Genomic DNA, 19003 nt, shown 5'->3' with positions numbered 1-19003 from the left:
ATGGTGGTAGTTGTAGTAGTAATGATGATGGTAGTAGTAGTAGTAATGATGATGGTAGTAGTAGTAGTAGTAGTAGTAGTGATGGTGGTAGTAGTAGTAGTAGTAGTAGTAGTAGTAGTAGTAGTAGTAATGATGGTGGTAGTTGTAGTAGTAATGATGATGGTAGTTGTAGTAGTAATGATGATGGTAGTTGTAGTACTAATGTAATGGTGAAGATGACAGTTATTTAGTTATAAGTTAGTTATAGATTCATTTTCCATGTTCAGCCTTTTATATTTATTACATTTCTAATATATTGTTGTTATTTTTGTATTTATTTTATATTATTATTTGTTATTGTTAATAATTTTATTACAATGTATATTGTATACAATGTTGCCTTGTTCATGCCAATAAAGCAGATTGAATTTGAGACACCAGTTTATAGTGTGGCGTTGCGTCGTGCCTGAAAACAACCTTAAGACGTTGGCCATATACCACAACCCCTCGTGTCTTTTTGCTTAATTATCAACTGGTTACAGTAGTTAGTGGTTAACCCCAGACGCTACACTATAAAATCATTCTGTCCGTCAACACATACAGTATGTTCAGCGATGAAGACACAGACACCTCAAAACAGAGGAGGGGGAGGATTTTAAGAGAGCACCCATTAGGAGGAAAGAGACTGTTGGAGGAGGAGACTTACAAGCACACAGCCACCAGGCAGACGGCCGGGTTGGGGTTCCACGCCACGCTCTTCACAGCTCCGCCCACCTCCAGAGTCTTCATGCAGCGCCCTGTGTTGACCTCCCAGAAGCGCACCGTGAAATCGTCTGAGCCTGGAGGGAGAGAGAGGGTCAAAGGTCAGACTACAGGGTTAACATGGGGCCCTTAACAGCACTGTGTGTGTGTGATTGTGTGAGGGAATGTGTGTGTGAGGGAATGTGTATGCGAGCGTGCGTAAGTGTGTGTGCCTGTGTGCATGTGCTCATACATGCATCACAGTCACACTTACGCCAGTCAGTAAGATGGTCAGCTCAGCCCCAGCAGCAGCAGGTGTGGTCTCCGGACACCGCGCGTCATTGAGTTACCACAGCGTGAAAGTCTTAAAGGGGCTCATAAATAAACTGGGAAAGCTCTGAGCTAGCAGGCTGACTAACCTCAATGAGAGGGGAGCAGAAACTAAATGGTGGTAGGACGGAGGAGAATAGAGTAGAGAAGGGGTAGAACAGAGGAGGAGAGTAGAGGAGGAGAGTAGAGGAGGAGAGTAGAACAGAGGAGGAGAGTAGAGGATGAGTAGAGTAGAGTAGAGGAGAGGAGAGGAGGAGAGGAGAGTAGAACAGAGGAGGAGAGTAGAGGAGGAGTAGAGTAGAGGAGGAGGAGAGTAGAGGAGGAGAGTAGAACAGAGGAGGAGAGTAGAGGATGAGTAGAGTAGAGGAGGAGGAGAGTAGAGGAAGAGAGGGAGTAGAGGAAGAGAGGGAGTAGAGGAAGAGAGGGAGTAGAGGAAGAGAGAGAGTAGAGGAAGAGAGGGAGTAGAGGAAGAGAGGGAGTAGAGGAAGAGAGGGAGTAGAGGAAGAGAGGGAGTAGAGGAAGAGAGGGAGTAGAGGAAGAGAGGGAGTAGAGGAAGAGAGGGAGTAGAGGAAGAGAGGGAGTAGAGGAGGAGGGGAGTAGAGGAGGAGGAGAGTAGAGGAGGAGGGGAGTAGAGGAGGGGGGGAGTAGAGGAAGAGGGGAGTAGAGGAAGAGAGGGAGTAGAGGAAGAGAGGGAGTAGAGGAAGAGGGGAGTAGAGGAGGAGGGAAATAGAGGAGGAGGGAAGTAGAGCAGGAGGGAAGTAGAGCAGGAGGGAAGTAGAGCAGGAGGGAGGTAGAGCAGGAGGGGAGTAGAGCAGGAGGGAAGTGGAGGAGGAGGGGAGTAAAGGAGGAGGAGGGGAGTAGAGGAGGAGGGGAGTAGAGGAGGGGAGTAGAGGAGGGGAGTAGAGGAGGGGAGTAGAGGAGGAAGGGAGTAGAGGAGGAAGGGAGTAGAGGAGGAAGGGAGTAGAGGAGGAAGGGAGTAGAGGAGGGAGGGAAGTAGAGCAGGAGGGAAGTAGAGCAGGAGGGAAGTAGAGGAGGAGGAGGGGAGTAGAGGAGGAGGAGGAGAGTAGAGGAGGAGGAGGAGAGTAGAGGGGAGTGGAGGAGGAGAGTATAGGAGGGGAGTAGAGGAGGAGGGAAGTAGAGGAGGATGAGGGTAGTAGAGGAGGGGAGTAGAGGAGGAGGAGGGGAGTAGAGGAGGAGAGTATAGGAGGGAAGTAGAGGAGGAGGGGAGTAGAGGAGGGCAGTAGAGGAGGGAAGTAGAGGAGGGAAGTAGAGGAGGGAAGTAGAAGAGGGGAGTAGAGGAGGGGAGTAGAGGAGGAGAAGGGGAGTAGAGGGGAGTGGAGGAGGAGGAGGAGAGTAGAGGAGGAGGGAAGTAGAGGAGGAGGAGGGGAGTAGAGGAGGAGGAGAGTAGAGGAGGAGGAGGGGAGTAGAGGAGGAGAGTATAGGAGGGGAGTAGAGGAGGGGGAGGGTAGAGGAGGAGGGTAGAGGAGGATGAGGAGAGTAGAGTAGAGTAGAGAAGGGTAGAGTAGAGGAGGAGGGGAGTAGAGGAGGGAAGTAGAGGAGGGAAGTAGAGGAGGGAAGTAGAGGAGGAGGAGGGGAGGAGGAGGAGGAGGGGAGGAGGAGGGGAGTAGAGGAGGGGAGTAGAGGAGGGGAGTACAGACATGACGAGTCGGGACAGATTTCCTGGCCAGCCTACTGCTCATCAGCTGAGTGAAAACAGACGCTCTCTCTGCCTCTCCAACTGTCGGTCACAATGTGTGCATCCCCAAATGGCACCCTATTCCCTATATAGTGAACTAGTTTGGACCAGAGTCCATAGGGCCTCGTGGGACACAGCCAATGACACATCACGGGCCTCTCTGCACACACTAACTCACTAATGCCTTCTGGGAGCGCATGCAGTATCACAGACTACTGCCAAAGGATCATTTGCATTTGACAGGCTTCTTCTCTGCCACTATACCTCTACGGGCTCCGTCTACATGTGCCTCCGTCTACCTCCGTCTACACGTGCCTCCATCTACACGTGCCTCCATCTACACGTGCCTCCATCTACACGTGCCTCCATCTGCACGTGCCTCCATCTGCACGTGCCTCCATCTGCACGTGCCTCCATCTGCACGTGCCTCCATCTGCACGTGCCTCCATCTGCACGTGCCTCCATCTGCACGTGCCTCCATCTGCACGTGCCTCCATCTGCACGTGCCTCCATCTACACGTGCCTCCATCTACACGTGCCTCCATCTACACGTGCCTCCATCTACACGTGCCTCCATCTACACGTGCCTCCATCTACACGTGCCTCCATCTACACGTGCCTCCATCTACACGTGCCTCCATCTACACGTGCCTCCATCTACATGTGCCTCCATCTACATGTGCCTCCATCTACATGTTATGGACATGGAGAGGTTGTATTTCTAGTAACCTCCTGTATTGGTCTGATTTTGCAGTGTGGTTTGCCATCACAGCTCTATTAGGAGTCATGGCTCAGTGAGATTTCTCAACCTTTCTTTTGGACAATACTTTGGCATGAAAGAACTTTAGCGTCCGTGTCTCTTCCCTTTCCTGTTGAGGTTGGTTTGAGAAAGAAGCATTCAGGTCCTAATCAAAACCCCAGGAGCCAATCGCTCCTTACTGCTGGCACACAATACGGACACCTGGGAACTCTACGCAAACCAACCACCTTCGATAACACCACCACCGACGCTCAACCGCTCCAACGTCAGAGTGAGAGGTAGTAGTAAAATAGTTTTATTTTAACTTCTATACCGGAACGCTCCATAAATGCAAGGAAAACACAGAAGGAAAAACAGATCCTGGACAGAGGGTGGAATGTACAGTGCCTTGCGAAAGTATTCGGCCCCCTTGAACTTTGCGACTTTTTGCCACATTTCAGGCTTCAAACATAAAGATATAAAACTGTATTTTTTTTGTGAAGAATCAACAACAAGTGGGACACAATCATGAAGTGGAACGACATTTATTGGATCTTTCAAACTTTTTTAACAAATCAAAAACTGAAAAATTGGGCGTGCAAAATTATTCAGCCCCTTTACTTTCAGTGCAGCAAACTCTCTCCAGAAGTTCAGGGAGGATCTCTGAATGATCCAATGTTGACCTAAATGACTAATGATGATAAATACAATCCACCTGTGTGTAATCAAGTCTCCGTATCAATGCACCTGCACTGTGATAGTCTCAGAGGTCCGTTAAAAGCGCAGAGAGCATCATGAAGAATGCTCTATGTGCAAAACTGATAGAGACATACCCCAAGCGACTTACAGCTGTAATCGCAGCAAAAGGTGGCGCTACAAAGTATTAACTTAAGGGGGCTGAATAATTTTGCACGCCCAATTTTTCAGTTTTTGATTTGTTAAAAAAGTTTGAAATATCCAATAAATGTCGTTCCACTTCATGATTGTGTCCCACTTGTTGTTGATTCTTCACAAAAAAATACAGTTTTATATCTTTATGTTTGAAGCCTGAAATGTGGCAAAAGGTCGCAAAATTCAAGGGGGCCGAATACTTTCGCAAGGCACTGTAATAACTCAAACACCATAATCCATTTGAAGTACTGAGCTCTCTGGCAGAAACAGATATAGAACTTGAGGGACAGGCCCGACCCGACCGGGAGGTTGTATCCAGGGCTGCTGGTGGTTTAGAGACAGAGAGAAAGAGTGAGAGTCACATTGAGAGTGAGAGAACCCCGTCCGTCAGGCAGCACAGGCGTTGGAAAGGAATCACTAGTGTATGAGGAGAGGTCTAGAGCCGTGAAACCGTTAAGAACTATGCTGTTCCTTTTCTACTGAGGGACTTCCTTCATTCATTCATTCATTCATTCAACCTCAATGGTTTACTCTGAAACACACCCAGGAGTGTGCTTACTCGCCTACTTGAGAATACGACAAGCAGAATATTTTTATGACAATCTGACATAAATACAAGGCTGTGTCACTGGACAGGATGAGAGCATTTAGCAAATGTAGAGAATAAAACTAAAACGGATGCGTGGTTTGTAACCTCAGAGCACAGTTCAAGGCTCAGTTGTCGAGGGCAAACCACAATGTAAGTCAACAGATGGGAGCAGCGCTATTGGTCAGCACGATCAACTGAGGCTCCAGGGGGAGGTACTTTGATGGACTGGGGACTTTCTAGGACACCTTGGATTGAAAGCCCAGGTCGTAACAGCATTACACTCCTCTCCTCTTTCTAGGACACCTTGGTTTGAAAGCCCAGGTCGTAACAGCATTACACTCCTCTCCTCTTTCTAGGACACCTTGGTTTGAAAGCCCAGGTCGTAACAGCATTACACTCCTCTCCTCTTTCTAGGACACCTTGGTTTGAAAGCCCAGGTCGTAACAGCATTACACTCCTCTCCTCTTTCTAGGACACCTTGGTTTGAAAGCCCAGGTCGTAACAGCATTACACTCCTCTCCTCTTTCTAGGACACCTTGGTTTGAAAGCCCAGGTCGTAACAGAATTACACTCCTCTCCTCTTTCTAGGACACCTTGGTTTGAAAGCCCAGGTCGTAACAGCATTACACTCCTCTCCTCTTTCTAGCGCCAAACAAAAACAGACCTGCGATTCAATATCCAAATGATGATTGCAGGTTTTGGCCTAAGTATGAACCCTGTAATGGCAGTAGTAGAAGTGGAACACAACACAATGGTGACCATCTGTGTGAGCACCAAATGACACAGCCAACCAGCTGTCACAAAAACATGTCCCTCAGTTAATGGTAGGTAGCCTCTTGGTAGTGTTGTTGCTCTCTGGTTTACAGGGCTGTGTTCTTCCTGTTGTGGAGCGAGCGAGACAAAGAAAGAAAGAGAAAAATAAATAAAGAGAGAGCGAGAACGAGAGAGAGCGAACGAGATAGAGAGAACGAGAGAGAGAGAGCGAGAACGAGAATGAGAACGAGAGAGAGGGAGCAAGAGAGAGAGAACGAGAACGAGCGAGAGCGAGCGAGAACGACCGAGAGCGAGCGAGAGAACGAGAGAGAGAGCGAGAACGAGAGAGAGCGAGAACGAGAGAGAGCGAGCGAGAACGAGAGAGAGCGAGCGAGAACGAGAGAGAGCGAGCGAGAACGAGAGAGAGCGAGCGAGAACGAGAGAGAGCGAGCGAGAACGAGAGAGAGCGAGCGAGAACGAGAGAGAGCGAGCGAGAACGAGAGAGAGCGAGCGAGAACGAGAGAGAGCGAGCGAGAACGAGAGAGACTGAGCGAGAACGAGAGAGACTGAGCGAGAACGAGAGAGAGCGAGCGAGAACGAGAGAGAGCGAGCGAGAACGAGAGAGAGCGAGCGAGAACGAGATAGAGAGAATGAGAAAGAGAGCGAGAATGAGAGCGAGAACGAGAGAGCGAGCGAGAATGAGAGAGCGAGTGAGAACGAGAGAGAGCGAGCGAGAACGAGAGAGAGCGAGCGAGAACGAGAGAGAGCGAGCGGGAACGAGAGAACGAGAACGAGAGAGAACGAGAGAGAACGAGAAAGAGAGAGCGAGAACGAGATAGAGAGAATGAGAAAGAGAGAGCGAGAACGAGATAGAGAGCGAGCGAACGCTAGAGAGAGAGAGCGAGAAAGCAAAAACCAGAGAACAGCTAGTGGAGTTCACCTGTCTGTGATGTCCCAAGTCTGACCCACTGGGCAACATCTATAAGAGACATCCCTGTTCTGTACTTCCATAAAAAGAATTCCAATCCTGGCCGGCGTGTGGAGCGAAGAATTCCGTCCTTCCCAGTCCTCCCCGCCAGGGAAGGGTTGAAGGTTCAGCCCTAGTCAGATTTCAGAGGGAACGCTGCCTGTCAGGGAGGCTGGAGCTGGAGGAGCTGCCACTGCACCACGCAAACTATTGTGGCCACATCATTAGTAGGGAATGTGGAGCCGGGAACACCAGAACCCAAGTTTGTTTACTGCTGGGAGTGTGGGTGTGAATATACCGTACACAGAGTCAAGCCCCAGGGCAACCCAGGATGCTCAGTACAATGTACTGCTTGTGTCCCAAATTGCACCCTATTCCCTACGTAGTGCACTACTTTTGACCAGAGCCCTATGGGTGCCATTGGGTGCCACAAAATGAAAAATAAGCAGCACTATCAAGGCTATGAAACTAATTCCAGTCCTGAGAGAATGCTCTGAGTAGGGTCGGTCATCATCATGTTTTACAGGTTTGGCCGTGCCCAGACAGACAGTCCTCTATCTAGAGACAGGGCGGGTCAAAGTCATTATTAAAAGTTACCACACACTGATATGGAATGAATTATCTGTGAACCCTAACACAATAGGAAAGCAAAGTGGTGGGGGGTGAGGGTGGTAGGGGGCGGCGGCTGCAATTCCTAGGAGGTTGTCAACTGCCATTTTTACTGTGGGAAAGAGGGCTTTACGACTGGTTGAATATATTTTACTGCAAGATAAAAGAGTGGCACTGACTGTAGTGATTTTGCATATGGGCCTTAATGAAATCCTTTGTTATGGACGACTTAATAGATATTGACACTAAATCGCTGCCTCGCAGCCTCGCTCACTCATTCCCTCCTTCCTTCCTTCTTCTCTTCTATCTTTCTCTGACTCGCCCACGTCACCTCCCTCCCTCTCCAAGGGCCTGTTACAGCTGTGAACGGAAAATGAATCAAATCAGGTGTAACGGCCAACATTTTGGAATTCTATCAGAAGGCTATTGACCCGCCTTTCGGTGTTTAAATGAAACTACACATCATACAGTATGAATAACAGGACAGTATGTCTCCATGGCTTGGGGAAGAGGATTCCTATTCCTGTCATCGAAGAGTAAGGCCAGGGAACAAAGACTACTTAAACAAGTTATTGATTGTTATTAAAAGTTATAAAAATTGACGTGACCATTTTACATTATATATTTTTTGGCGCACAAATGATAAATCCCCTGTGCTCTTTTCATAGTGTACAGTATCTAGAATACTAGTAATAATCCAACCTATTCAGACTACGATAGGCCTTAGTCCTGGTACGGAATAAAGACTTTCCCAGACATACAGTAATACCGCATGCCTGTGGAAAGACACAGCCACCTTAGTTTTATATGAGCAAGGCCTTTACTTCATATCTGACAGTGTGCCCCAGGCCCAGACCATATTAAACTGATGGAAACTATACAACACTGAGTGAGCAATCCACAGACGCTCCTTCCTTAACCTCACCTCCATCTTATTCTATTCACTTCCATGTATATCAAGTTACCGCTTTCAATGGTACATCATTTTCCTGGTAAGAATCTTCAGTCAATGCGATGTGCATAATTACATTGCTTCGGTTTTGCCTGCTACCCTTCATCACAGAAATCCAAACCACAAGGGATGATTTTCTACATAGCACCAACATTAACAACCTAAGTAAAGTCGTAGCCTATTGTTCTCTGCCTGACTGTGGCTGTAGAGAAAAGACAGGCAGCCAGAAGCTATAAAAGACACAAAGACAATTTGCGTCTTGGATGGATGAAGGGAAAGGAGACACACTAGGAGATCTGTGATTGATTTATCATCCTAGACGTGTTCCAGTATGGCCGCCGAGCTGCAGAGCCTAAATGCATCTGTGCTCATCTCCTGGTCTGTAAACCCTGGATTCTTTCCAGCCTCTCTGATCCAGACAGGCCCAGTACGGGTCACCTGTCTTACGCTACACATCTCAGCACTGCCTGGAGAACAATGACATCATTGCTCAAGTTTTGGGGGATGATGTAAGCAGTCAGTTAGCTACTGACTCAGAAAGAGCAAGACAGTTCGCTACTGACTCAAACAGGCAAAATGAAGAAAAGGAGTGCCAGGGAGACAGTTAGCTAGTGACTCAAACAGGCAAAATGAAGAAAAGGAGTGCCAAGGAGACAGTTAGCTACTGACTCAAACAGGCAAAATGAAGAAAAGGAGTGCCAAGGAGACAGTTAGCTACTGACTCAAACAGGCAAAATGAAGAAAAGGAGTGCCAAGGAGACAGTTAGCTAGTGACTCAAACAGGCAAAATGAAGAAAAGGTGTGCCAGGGAGACAGTTAGCTACTGACTCAAACAGGCAAAATGAAGAAAAGGTGTGCCAGGGAGACAGTTAGCTACTGACGCAAACAGGCAAAATGAAGAAAAGGTGTGCCAGGGAGACAGTTAGCTACTGACTCAAACAGGCAAAATGAAGAAAAGGTGTGCCAAGGAGACAGTTAGCTACTGACTCAAACAGGCAAAATTAAGAAAAGGTGTGCCAGGGAGACAGTTAGCTACTGACTCAAACAGGCAAAATTAAGAAAAGGAGTGCCAAGGAGACAGTTAGCTACTGACTCAAACAGGCAAAATGAAGAAAAGGTGTGCCAGGGAGACAGTTAGCTCCTGACTCAAACAGGCAAAATTAAGAAAAGGAGTGCCAAGGAGACAGTTAGCTACTGACTCAAACAGGCAAAATGAAGAAAAGGAGTGCCAAGGAGACAGTTAGCAACAGACTCAAACAGGCAAAATGAAGAAAAGGAATGCCAGGGAGACAGTTAGCTCCTGACTGAGAAAATTGCCAACTGAAGAGCGAGCCAAACAGAGTCAGAGACGTTACTACATCACATTGATGAATAGTGAGTTAACACATACCTGAGACCAGCCACTGGCCGGTGGGAGACGCACTGATGCAGCGCACCAAACTGGTGTGGCCACGGTACACCTTTTGAGAGGACACATCATTAAGGTCATGATTGGTGCCCACCATGAGGTACATTTCCAATCAAATATCACACACAGAAATTCAGATTCAGTGGCTGACCTACCAGAGACATAGTGGTGGGGAAGGGCTGCAGGTCCTTGGGTTTGGGCAGCTTGGGGATCAGATCTTCTGGATTCACATTCACCTGTGGAGACGAATTGAGATGAATAGAGTTGAGTCACGAGTGGAGAATCACCTAATTGATCTGACAATATAGAGGTCCTTCTAAATGAGCCACATAGCTTCACTTATGAGTATCTTCAAAACAAATATTTACAGAATGCACACCAACAAAGTCCCTCTATTATAAAAATGATTCCGGCAACTGGTTAACTATGAACTATTTAGCTAGACTTTCAGACGGGGTCTCTAGTCTCACCCTCATCTTGCGCTGGCGGGGACACAGGTAAAGGTCAAGGCAGCGTTCGAAGCGCTCGTGGATGAAACGGGAGAAGGCGGGCACGGCCCTCAGACAGGAGTGTTTCTGGGGGAGGAACGGGAGCTTCCTGTCTTCTGCATCCTGCTGCTCCCACACCAGTCTCTGACAGGGGGAGGAAGAACCAATGGTTAGCCTAACTGTATACTGATGACTGGTCTGTGTACTGGTTAATGATTGGTCTGTATACTAATGACTGGCTGATAAGTTATGAATGATTGGTCTTTCTACTGTAGCTAATGAGGGATTAACAAAATGTTTCAGTTGATCTATGCTACTATGCCTACAGTATATAGTGCAAGCCAATTTACTATAGACAAAGTTAAGGTATTTCAAGAGTGGCACTTATGTATGATGTACACTACCATTCAAAAGTTTGGGGTCACTTAGAAATGTCCTTGTTTTTGAAAGAAAAGTTCATTCTGTCCATTAAAATAACATAAAACTGATCAGAAACACAATGTAGACTTTGTTAATGTTGTAAATGACTATAATAGTGGAAAACGGCTGATTTTAAATGGAATATCTACATAGGCATTCAGAGGCCCATTATCAGCAACCATCACTCCTGTGTTCCAATGGCACATTGTGTTAGCTAATCCAAGTTTATCATTTTAAAAGGCTAATTGATCATTAGAAAACTCTTTTACAATTATGTTAGCACATCTGAAAACTATTGTCCTGATTAAAGAAGCAATAAAACTGGCCTTCTTTAGTTGAGTATCTGTGAGTTTGATTACAGGCTCAAAATGGCCAGAAACAAACATTTATTCTGAAACTCGTCAATCTTTTCTTGTTCTGAGAAATGAAGGCTATTCCATGCGAGAAATTGCCATGAAACTGAAGATCTCGTACAATGCAGTGTACTACTCCCTTCAAAGAACAGCGCAAACTGGCTCTAACCAGAATAGAAAGAGGAGTGGGAGGCCCCGGTGCACATCTGAGCAAGAGGACAAGTACATTAGAATGTCTAGTTTGAGAAACAGACGCCTCACAAGTCCTCCTTTTGCCCATCTTAATCTTTTATTTTTATTGGCCAGTCTGAGATTTGGCTTTTTTCTTTGCAACTCTGCCTAGAAGGCCAGCATCCCGGGGTCGCCTCTTCACTGTTCACGTTGAGACTGGTGTTTTGAGGGTACTATTTCATGAAGCTGCCAGTTGCGGACTTGTGAGGAGTCTGTTTCTCAAACTAGACACCAATTATTTTAATGGACAAAACATTTTTGCTTTTCTTTCAAAAACAAGGACATTTCTAAGTGACCCCAAACTTTTGAAAGGTAGTGTATAGAAACTAGATAGAAACTTTGTACAGTTGGCTAAACATAGTGATAAGTACACCTAATGTACTTTATCTACAACCAACGTAGGCATACCTAGCGTTATTAGCTAACATTATCCCATTTCAACATTGTTTTTAACAGTATTTAATCATGATTGCCACTGACAGACATGATAGGATACATTGACTGATGGACCACTTCAAATTGGCTAACTAGCTAATAACAGATCATATCATGGCTAGCTGATATACCTAACTTTCAGGGGATAAACTAGATGGCTTGATTTGCTTGCCATCTATAGTGGTGACAACAGTAGTCCGACAGACAACTTTACCAGGACGAGTACTTGCCGTTGTCAAGCTCTTTCCAAAAGCCTAATCTCTGATGAAGCAAGTTAAATGACACTATCTAGCTACATGTTAATAGCAAGCTAATTCCAAATGGACAGGCTACCCTAAAGTATCTGAAAATACATGATCAATTGATGTTTACTGATCATGAAAAGCATGCAGTTGCTTGCTGTATAACTCTGATAGAGCTAAATGTGGAATAATATGAAATGTGTAGTTATGACTGATTTTCAAGAAGTGATGATATTAAAACCAAATAGTTGTAATATCTATTGACCACTCCCTTGAAAAGGGCAGATATTTGTTAATTCGAACACTCTGCACCGTTTTATTGATCACGACTACCATACTATTACAAACACTATGAACATCATGTTATTCACATGAATTAAGCATTTACCTCTTCCTCTGTAAGCAGGTACTCAGGCGGAGGGTTGTAGGACTCCTCGTGTCCGGGCAGCCTCATCTTGGGGGCGGGGACGTGCATCTTGTGGCGCCCCAGTATGGCGTTGGGGTCCTCCTTGGCCCACAGGTCATAGTACTGAGGGGTGGTCTCTTTGGGTTTACGGGGCTTGATCCAACCCATCTTTATGGCATGGACCAGCTTCGAAACCTGGGAGAGAGAGAGGACAACAGTAGTGGTGAAACTTAAGTGTGTGTGTGTGTGTGTGTGTGTGTGTGTGTGTGTGTGTGTGTGTGTGTGTGTGTGTGTTTCCGTAAACACGTCTAAAACGAACGTCCAAAAATTAAATCACACAGTATTAAAATGGGGGAGAATGTGCTCTGCTTCGTAAAATATAAAAGACTAACTTGATTAATGAGTGGAATAAAATCAAACCGACATTAATAGAAAGTATTGCTGGGCTAATAAAGCTATGGTTTCTATCTTTTTATTGTTGAGGGTTTGGGAGGGGTGGGTCTCTAAGCCTCAAATTTCAGAACCCCCATTATAACACAATTTCACCTCCACTTCCACTATGCAGGGATCATTACATTGTAACACGTGTGAGCAGTTTGGATTCAAACTGGTGGTAACGCCTGCTATATATTTATTGTAAATATATATTAGCAGCATAAAACATGAAGCTTTTGAGTAAGCAGAGAGAAACAGAGAGAACGAGAGGAAAATAGAGAGTTTGAGAGGTAGACAGAGATGGTGTGTAAGAAAGAAAGAGACCTACCTTCTCCTTCTCTATGAGTGAGGGGATGAAGCTGCGTTTGTCCTGGGGCCTGTTGGTCACCGGATGGATCATGACCTCGTTGGTGAAGAAGTCCACGGACGGCTAAAAGATAAACACAGCATTTATCAGCGAGAAAAAGAGGTAGCGTACACAGTCGGCAGATGTTATCACAGGTGCAGCAAAACACTTATGTTATTTAGCGCCAACAGTGCAGTAATACCTAGCAATACAAAACAAGACACACAATAATAAATAAAAAAATTACAAATATATATCAGAATGAGCTAAATACATTTGGGACACAGCCTGAAGTAAACAAAGTCAGCTAGGATTGAAGACAGACCCTTCTGAAACAAACGTCTGGGAAGCCCTAGATTAATAGACAGCCCAATTACTGTGGACTGGAATCATTGGACCACCAAAATCCAAGGCAGGTAGCTGATGACGACATCAGAGTTAGCCTGGTATTTTCTTATTTTACAGTCCTGGTGTTAAAAGTTTAAAAACACTTGTTTTTGCCCCTGACAAATGAGTTTATATGCCTCTGTAAAAATTCTGGCATTAACAAGACTCCATGATAGCCATGACGCCATCTAGATTCTAGACACTACAGCAGTGGCTTCTCAATTCAACACTATTCATTTAAAACCTCTCCCGCAAACCCTGTTAACTGTAGCACAGGAGAACTCGCTCCTCTCCAGACGTGGGTTCAACTACTATATGAAATCTGGCAAATACTTTGAGCGTTTGCTCCAGTCTGCCTGCAGTGCCAGTTGGCCGGGTTTGCAATTGTTGGACATTTCTACTGGTTCCATTGCAACATGCAACTCAATCAAATCACAGCTAAAGAATCTGAAATGATTTCCGATTGTATTTGAACCCAGGTCTGCTTTCGGCTGACTTGTTCTAAGTGACGAGGAGTGGAGTGCAGACGAGGTTTGGGTTATGTGGAGAACATAAGTGGATGGGCTAATGAACTGAGGTCTAGTTTGCTCTAATGGCTGCTATGCTTTAGCCATTATCTGCTCAGTCATTTAACAAAACAGAGCTGCCAGCCGTCAACACAGTCAAACCTGGGTCGTACTCACTAGGCACAAAAAATCTAAATAAAAATGGACTGAAACAGAGAAGGAGTAGCAGAGTTGGTCCAATAAGAAACACTTGTTTTTCTTATTTTGTTGCAAAGCGTGTTGCTACGTTTGGCCCTAATGAATAGGACCCTGATACAGGCAGTGAGAGAGCAGTCATAAAGGTCTTTACCTCGTACTCGTTGAAGTTGACGTCACCAAATTGACCCTTCTGGAGGCGGTGCACCAGGTCCACCTGCTCGTCTGTCAGACGAATGTCTGAGGCTGTCATCTTGTCATGAACCGTACGCCTGGTGGAGGGGAGATGGAGGGAGAGAGACCAGATGTCAAAACAGGTTCACATATACTCTTCTCCCAGAACAAAAGCACAGAGAAAGAAGAGCGAGCGTGCGTTAGAGAGAGGGTGTTCAAGAGAGAGAGAGAGGTAATCTGCTCCTTGTCATCTCACCAGTAGTCTGGGTTCTCCATCTTGTCCAGGAACTCATCCAGCTCGTCTTTGTTCCTGATGGGCTTAAAGATCTTCTTCCCGTCCAGGTTATAGCCGATGTGAGGGTAGTCCTGGTACCACTCCATGGGAACGTTGCCCACCGTGTTACGAATGTCCTGGGACAGAAAAGAGTGAGGAAGAGAAAGACATGTTCAATAACCTTGTTTAACAACACTTGAGGACAAGGTGTTTGTCTTCCCATTAGATTGCTTGCTCAGGGCTGTTGCAGTCCTTCATATCACTCTGGGCGAGTGGAATAAATAGCGCATTATACTGTTATGGGAGTAGAGTACAGTTTTTCTGGCCTGGAAACACTCACCCTCATCATACTTGTCCCATTTTCCTACATTTATGAATACCTTTGGCTGGATGAGGCCTGGGGAGGGGGGGTAAAGGTGGGTGGTGGTGGGGTACAGGTGCAGGCCTGGCCTGGTAAAAATACCTCGGCTCATTCTACATCCCGTTCTCATTCACAAACTGGCGGTAGGACTAGAAACCTGTTCTTAGACGATAGGACTTATTAAACCAAATGGGTACAGTCTGAAAAAATAAATGTATTCGTTTGAGAAATACACACACACACACACACACACACACACACACACACACGACAGCTGAAAGCTCTCAGAAGTAGTGAGCCACTTTAAAAGTGGGGCTGCACCTGTGAGTGATTTCAATAAAAACACCCCTACCAGATCCAATTAGGAGGGAGTGGGCAGCCGTGTCACGCTTTTTCTCACAGCCAGCTGGGTAGACCCCTCCCACACACACAGTGCCCATCCTCAAAGCCCCCACTCATTACACACACACTGAATGGGCATTGGCCCTGCTCTATAGAACTACCTCTGAGTGAGGTGGAGGTGGTATCTCTTGTGTGATAAGGGTCATGCCAACATCAGCCTATTCCAGACTGTGAACAAGCACGGACACGTCAATTGTGCTAGCAGTATCTCTTCTTTGCAAGTTAGTGGATTTGTTGGCCCACAGTGTTGAAGTTCATGCAAGTATTACTGCACATAACCAAGGGAGCCAGAAGAACAGAAACAGGAGAAAAACTAACGTGACACTTCCTTGTCTGGGAACACATTGTCTAACAGGCTGGTTGTTAATGGGGGACCTCTATAAAGGTCACCCTCGCTGGTTGGTTGCTGAGACCAAATCTCTAGAGAGCTATCAGCCTATGGCGACAACTACATGCTACTGCAAGAACAAAACATGTAGGCAATGATATAGCCGGCAGATTGTCAATGGTTCCGTACGGTGGTTTGCTAACCCTACGCCTAACCTTAGCCCTTGACGTAACATTTAACCAAACCTACTATCCCCAACCCTACCCTTAACCAGGCCGTTCCATCTCTAGGCATAACCATATATTTAGATCTACCGGTCCAATAACCACATTCAAAGAAGTATGCAGCTAACTGCATCTCTCGCATTGATGTAGCCTGGTCTGCACATTAATACGGCCTATTATATTGCAAGACAAAGCACCTGAACTTGGACTTGCAGTACACTCACAACAAGCTACACTGTACTAGACCCAGGCCCTTCACAACAAGCTACACTGTACTAGGCCCAGGCCCTTCACAACAAGCTACATTGTACTAGACCCAGGCCCTTCACAACAAGCTACATTGTACTAGACCCAGGCCCTTCACAACAAGCTACACTGTACTAGGCCCAGGCCCTTCACAACAAGCTACACTGTACTAGGCCCAGGCCCTTCACAACAAGCTACACTGTACTAGGCCCAGGCCCTTCACAACAAGCTACACTGTACTAGACCCAGGCCCTTCACAACGAGCTACACTGTACTAGGCCCAGGCCCTTCACAACAAGCTACACTGTACTAGGCCCAGGCCCTTCACAACAAGCTACACTGTACTAGGCCCAGGCCCTTCACAACAAGCTACACTGTACTAGGCCCAGGCGATTCACAACAAGCTACACTGTACTAGGCCCAGGCCCTTCACAACAAGCTACACTGTACTAGGCCCAGGCCCTTCACAACAAGCTACACTGTACTAGGCCCAGGCCCTTCACAACAAGCTACACTGTACTAGACCCAGGCCCTTCACAACGAGCTACACTGTACTAGGCCCAGGCCCTTCACAACGAGCTACACTGTACTAGGCCCAGGCCCTTCACAACGAGCTACACTGTACTAGGCCCAGGCCCTTCACAACAAGCTACATTGTACTAGACCCTTCACAACAAGCTACACTGTACTAGGCCCAGGCCCTTCACAACAAGCTACATTGTACTAGACCCTTCACAACAAGCTACATTGTACTAGGCCCAGGCCCTTCACAACAAGCTACACTGTACTAGGCCCAGGCCCTTCACAACGAGCTACACTGTACTAGACCCAGGCCCTTCACAACAAGCTACATTGTACTAGACCCTTCACAACAAGCTACACTGTACTAGGCCCAGGCCCTTCACAACGAGCTACACTGTACTAGACCCAGGCCCTTCACAACAAGCTACACTGTACTAGACCCAGGCCCTTCACAACAAGCTACATTGTACTAGACCCTTCACAACAAGCTACACTGTACTAGGCCCTTCACAACAAGCTACACTGTACTAGGCCCTTCACAACAAGCTACACTTTACTAGGCCCTTCACAACAAGCTACACTGTACTAGGCCCTTCACAACAAGCTACACTGTACTAGGCCCTTCACAACAAGCTACACTGTACTAGGCCCAGGCCCTTCACTTAAAGCTACAGTAAACTACTAAACAGAGGAGAATCACTCAGAAGAGAAGGATCAGCCAGCCCCCCACCAGGACAGCCTTGTGTTGCTCAGCCTGGGTGATGACACCCACCTGGCCTGATGGCCAGCCCCAGCCCCCCTGGCCTGCCTCTCACACCACTGCCTTTCTCCTTCTCTGGGGCCTGGAGAACTGGAGGAGAGAGAGCGGAACAGGGCCAACGACAGACAAATGTTCCATTTCGCAAGCTCCAGAATTCACACAGACGACTTCTGGGCAAGCGATAGTTTTGGTCCGCAGGATCGAGTTTCACCGGAGAGTGGGCTCTCACCTCCTTCCAATGCGCCGAGGGAGGAAGCGAGCGAAGCAAATGAGATTCAACGAGATGGGTTAAAATAGTGATTTATGGATTATTGTTCAGATGTGTCACCAGAATGTTGACTCCTGTTTTCTTAATCTGAATTTTCAAACGCAACCATTGATTTTTTTACTACGGTAAGGATGACTCCAATACACACAATAATTGTATAACAGAAACTAGCAGGCCCATATGACAACCCAATAGGATTCAGCCCAAAATAATATACTTCAAATCAAATCAAATTTATTTGTCACATACACATGGTTAGCAGATGTTAATGCGAGTGTAGCGAAATGCTTGTGCTTCTAGTTCCGACAATGCAGAAATAACCAACAAGTAATCTAGCTAACAATTCCAAAACTACTACCTTATAGACACAAGTGTAAGGGGATAAAGAATATGTACATAAAGATATATGAATGAGTGATGGTACAGAGCAGCATAGGCAAGATACAGTAGATGGTATCAAGTACAGTATATACATATGAGATGAGTATGTAAACAAAGTGGCATAGTTAAAGTGGCTAGTGATACATGTATTACATAAGGATACAGTCAATGGTATAGAGTACAGTATATACGTATGCATATGAGATGAATAATGTAGGGTAAGTAACATTATATAAGGTAGCATTGTTTAAAGTGGCTAGTGATATATTTACATCATTTCCCATCAATTCCCATTATTAAAGTGGCTGGAGTTGAGTCAGTGTCAGTGTGTTGGCAGCAGCCACTCAATGTTAGTGGTGGCTGTTTAACAGTCTGATGGCCTTGAGATAGAAGCTGTTTTTCAGTCTCTCGGTCCCAGCTTTGATGCACCTGTACTGACCTCACCTTCTGGATGATAGCGGGGTGAACAGGCAGTGGCTCGGGTGGTTGATGTCCTTGATGATCTTTATGGCCTTCCTGTGACATCGGGTGGTGTAGGTGTCCTGGAGGGCAGGTAGTTTGCCCCCGGTGATGCGTTGTGCAGACCTCACTACCCTCTGGAGAGCCTTACGGTTGAGGGCGGAGCAGTTGCCGTACCAGGCGTTGATACAGCCCGCCAGGATGCTCTCGATTGTGCATCTGTAGAAGTTTGTGAGTGCTTTTGGTGACAAGCCAAATTTCTTCAGCCTCCTGAGGTTGAAGAGGCGCTGCTGCGCCTTCTTCACAATGCTGTCTGTGTGAGTGGACCAATTCAGTTTGTCTGTGATGTGTATGCCGAGGAACTTAAAACTTGCTACCCTCTCCACTACTGTTCCATCGATGTGGATAGGGGGGTGTTGCCTCTGCTGTTTCCTGAAGTCCACAATCATCTCCTTAGTTTTGTTGACGTTGAGTGTGAGGTTATTTTCCTGACACCACACTCCGAG

At 46.4% G+C, this 19003-nt stretch overlaps 1 protein-coding gene across 2 annotated transcripts in view; it reads right to left on the bottom strand.

Annotated features, from left to right (window-relative positions):
• The window catches only part of LOC110488045 (ribosome biogenesis protein bop1), a 159143-nt gene that overhangs the window by 42827 nt on the left and 97313 nt on the right, over window positions 1-19003 (bottom strand). For both annotated transcript variants that reach the window (XM_036970800.1, XM_036970801.1), the window contains exons 4-11: window positions 14529-14683; window positions 14253-14370; window positions 12993-13094; window positions 12212-12424; window positions 10125-10286; window positions 9810-9890; window positions 9637-9706; window positions 686-818 (exon numbers count right to left, since the gene is read on the bottom strand). In XM_036970800.1, coding sequence (XP_036826695.1) covers window positions 686-818; window positions 9637-9706; window positions 9810-9890; window positions 10125-10286; window positions 12212-12424; window positions 12993-13094; window positions 14253-14370; window positions 14529-14683 — 1034 coding nt within the window. The remainder of the gene's footprint in view (window positions 1-685; window positions 819-9636; window positions 9707-9809; window positions 9891-10124; window positions 10287-12211; window positions 12425-12992; window positions 13095-14252; window positions 14371-14528; window positions 14684-19003) is intronic.

This window comes from Oncorhynchus mykiss, chromosome 32 (genome assembly GCF_013265735.2).
Source record: "Oncorhynchus mykiss isolate Arlee chromosome 32, USDA_OmykA_1.1, whole genome shotgun sequence".
Taxonomy (NCBI): Eukaryota; Metazoa; Chordata; class Actinopteri; order Salmoniformes; family Salmonidae; genus Oncorhynchus; species Oncorhynchus mykiss.
This window is presented reverse-complemented; position numbering and strand designations above follow the sequence as displayed.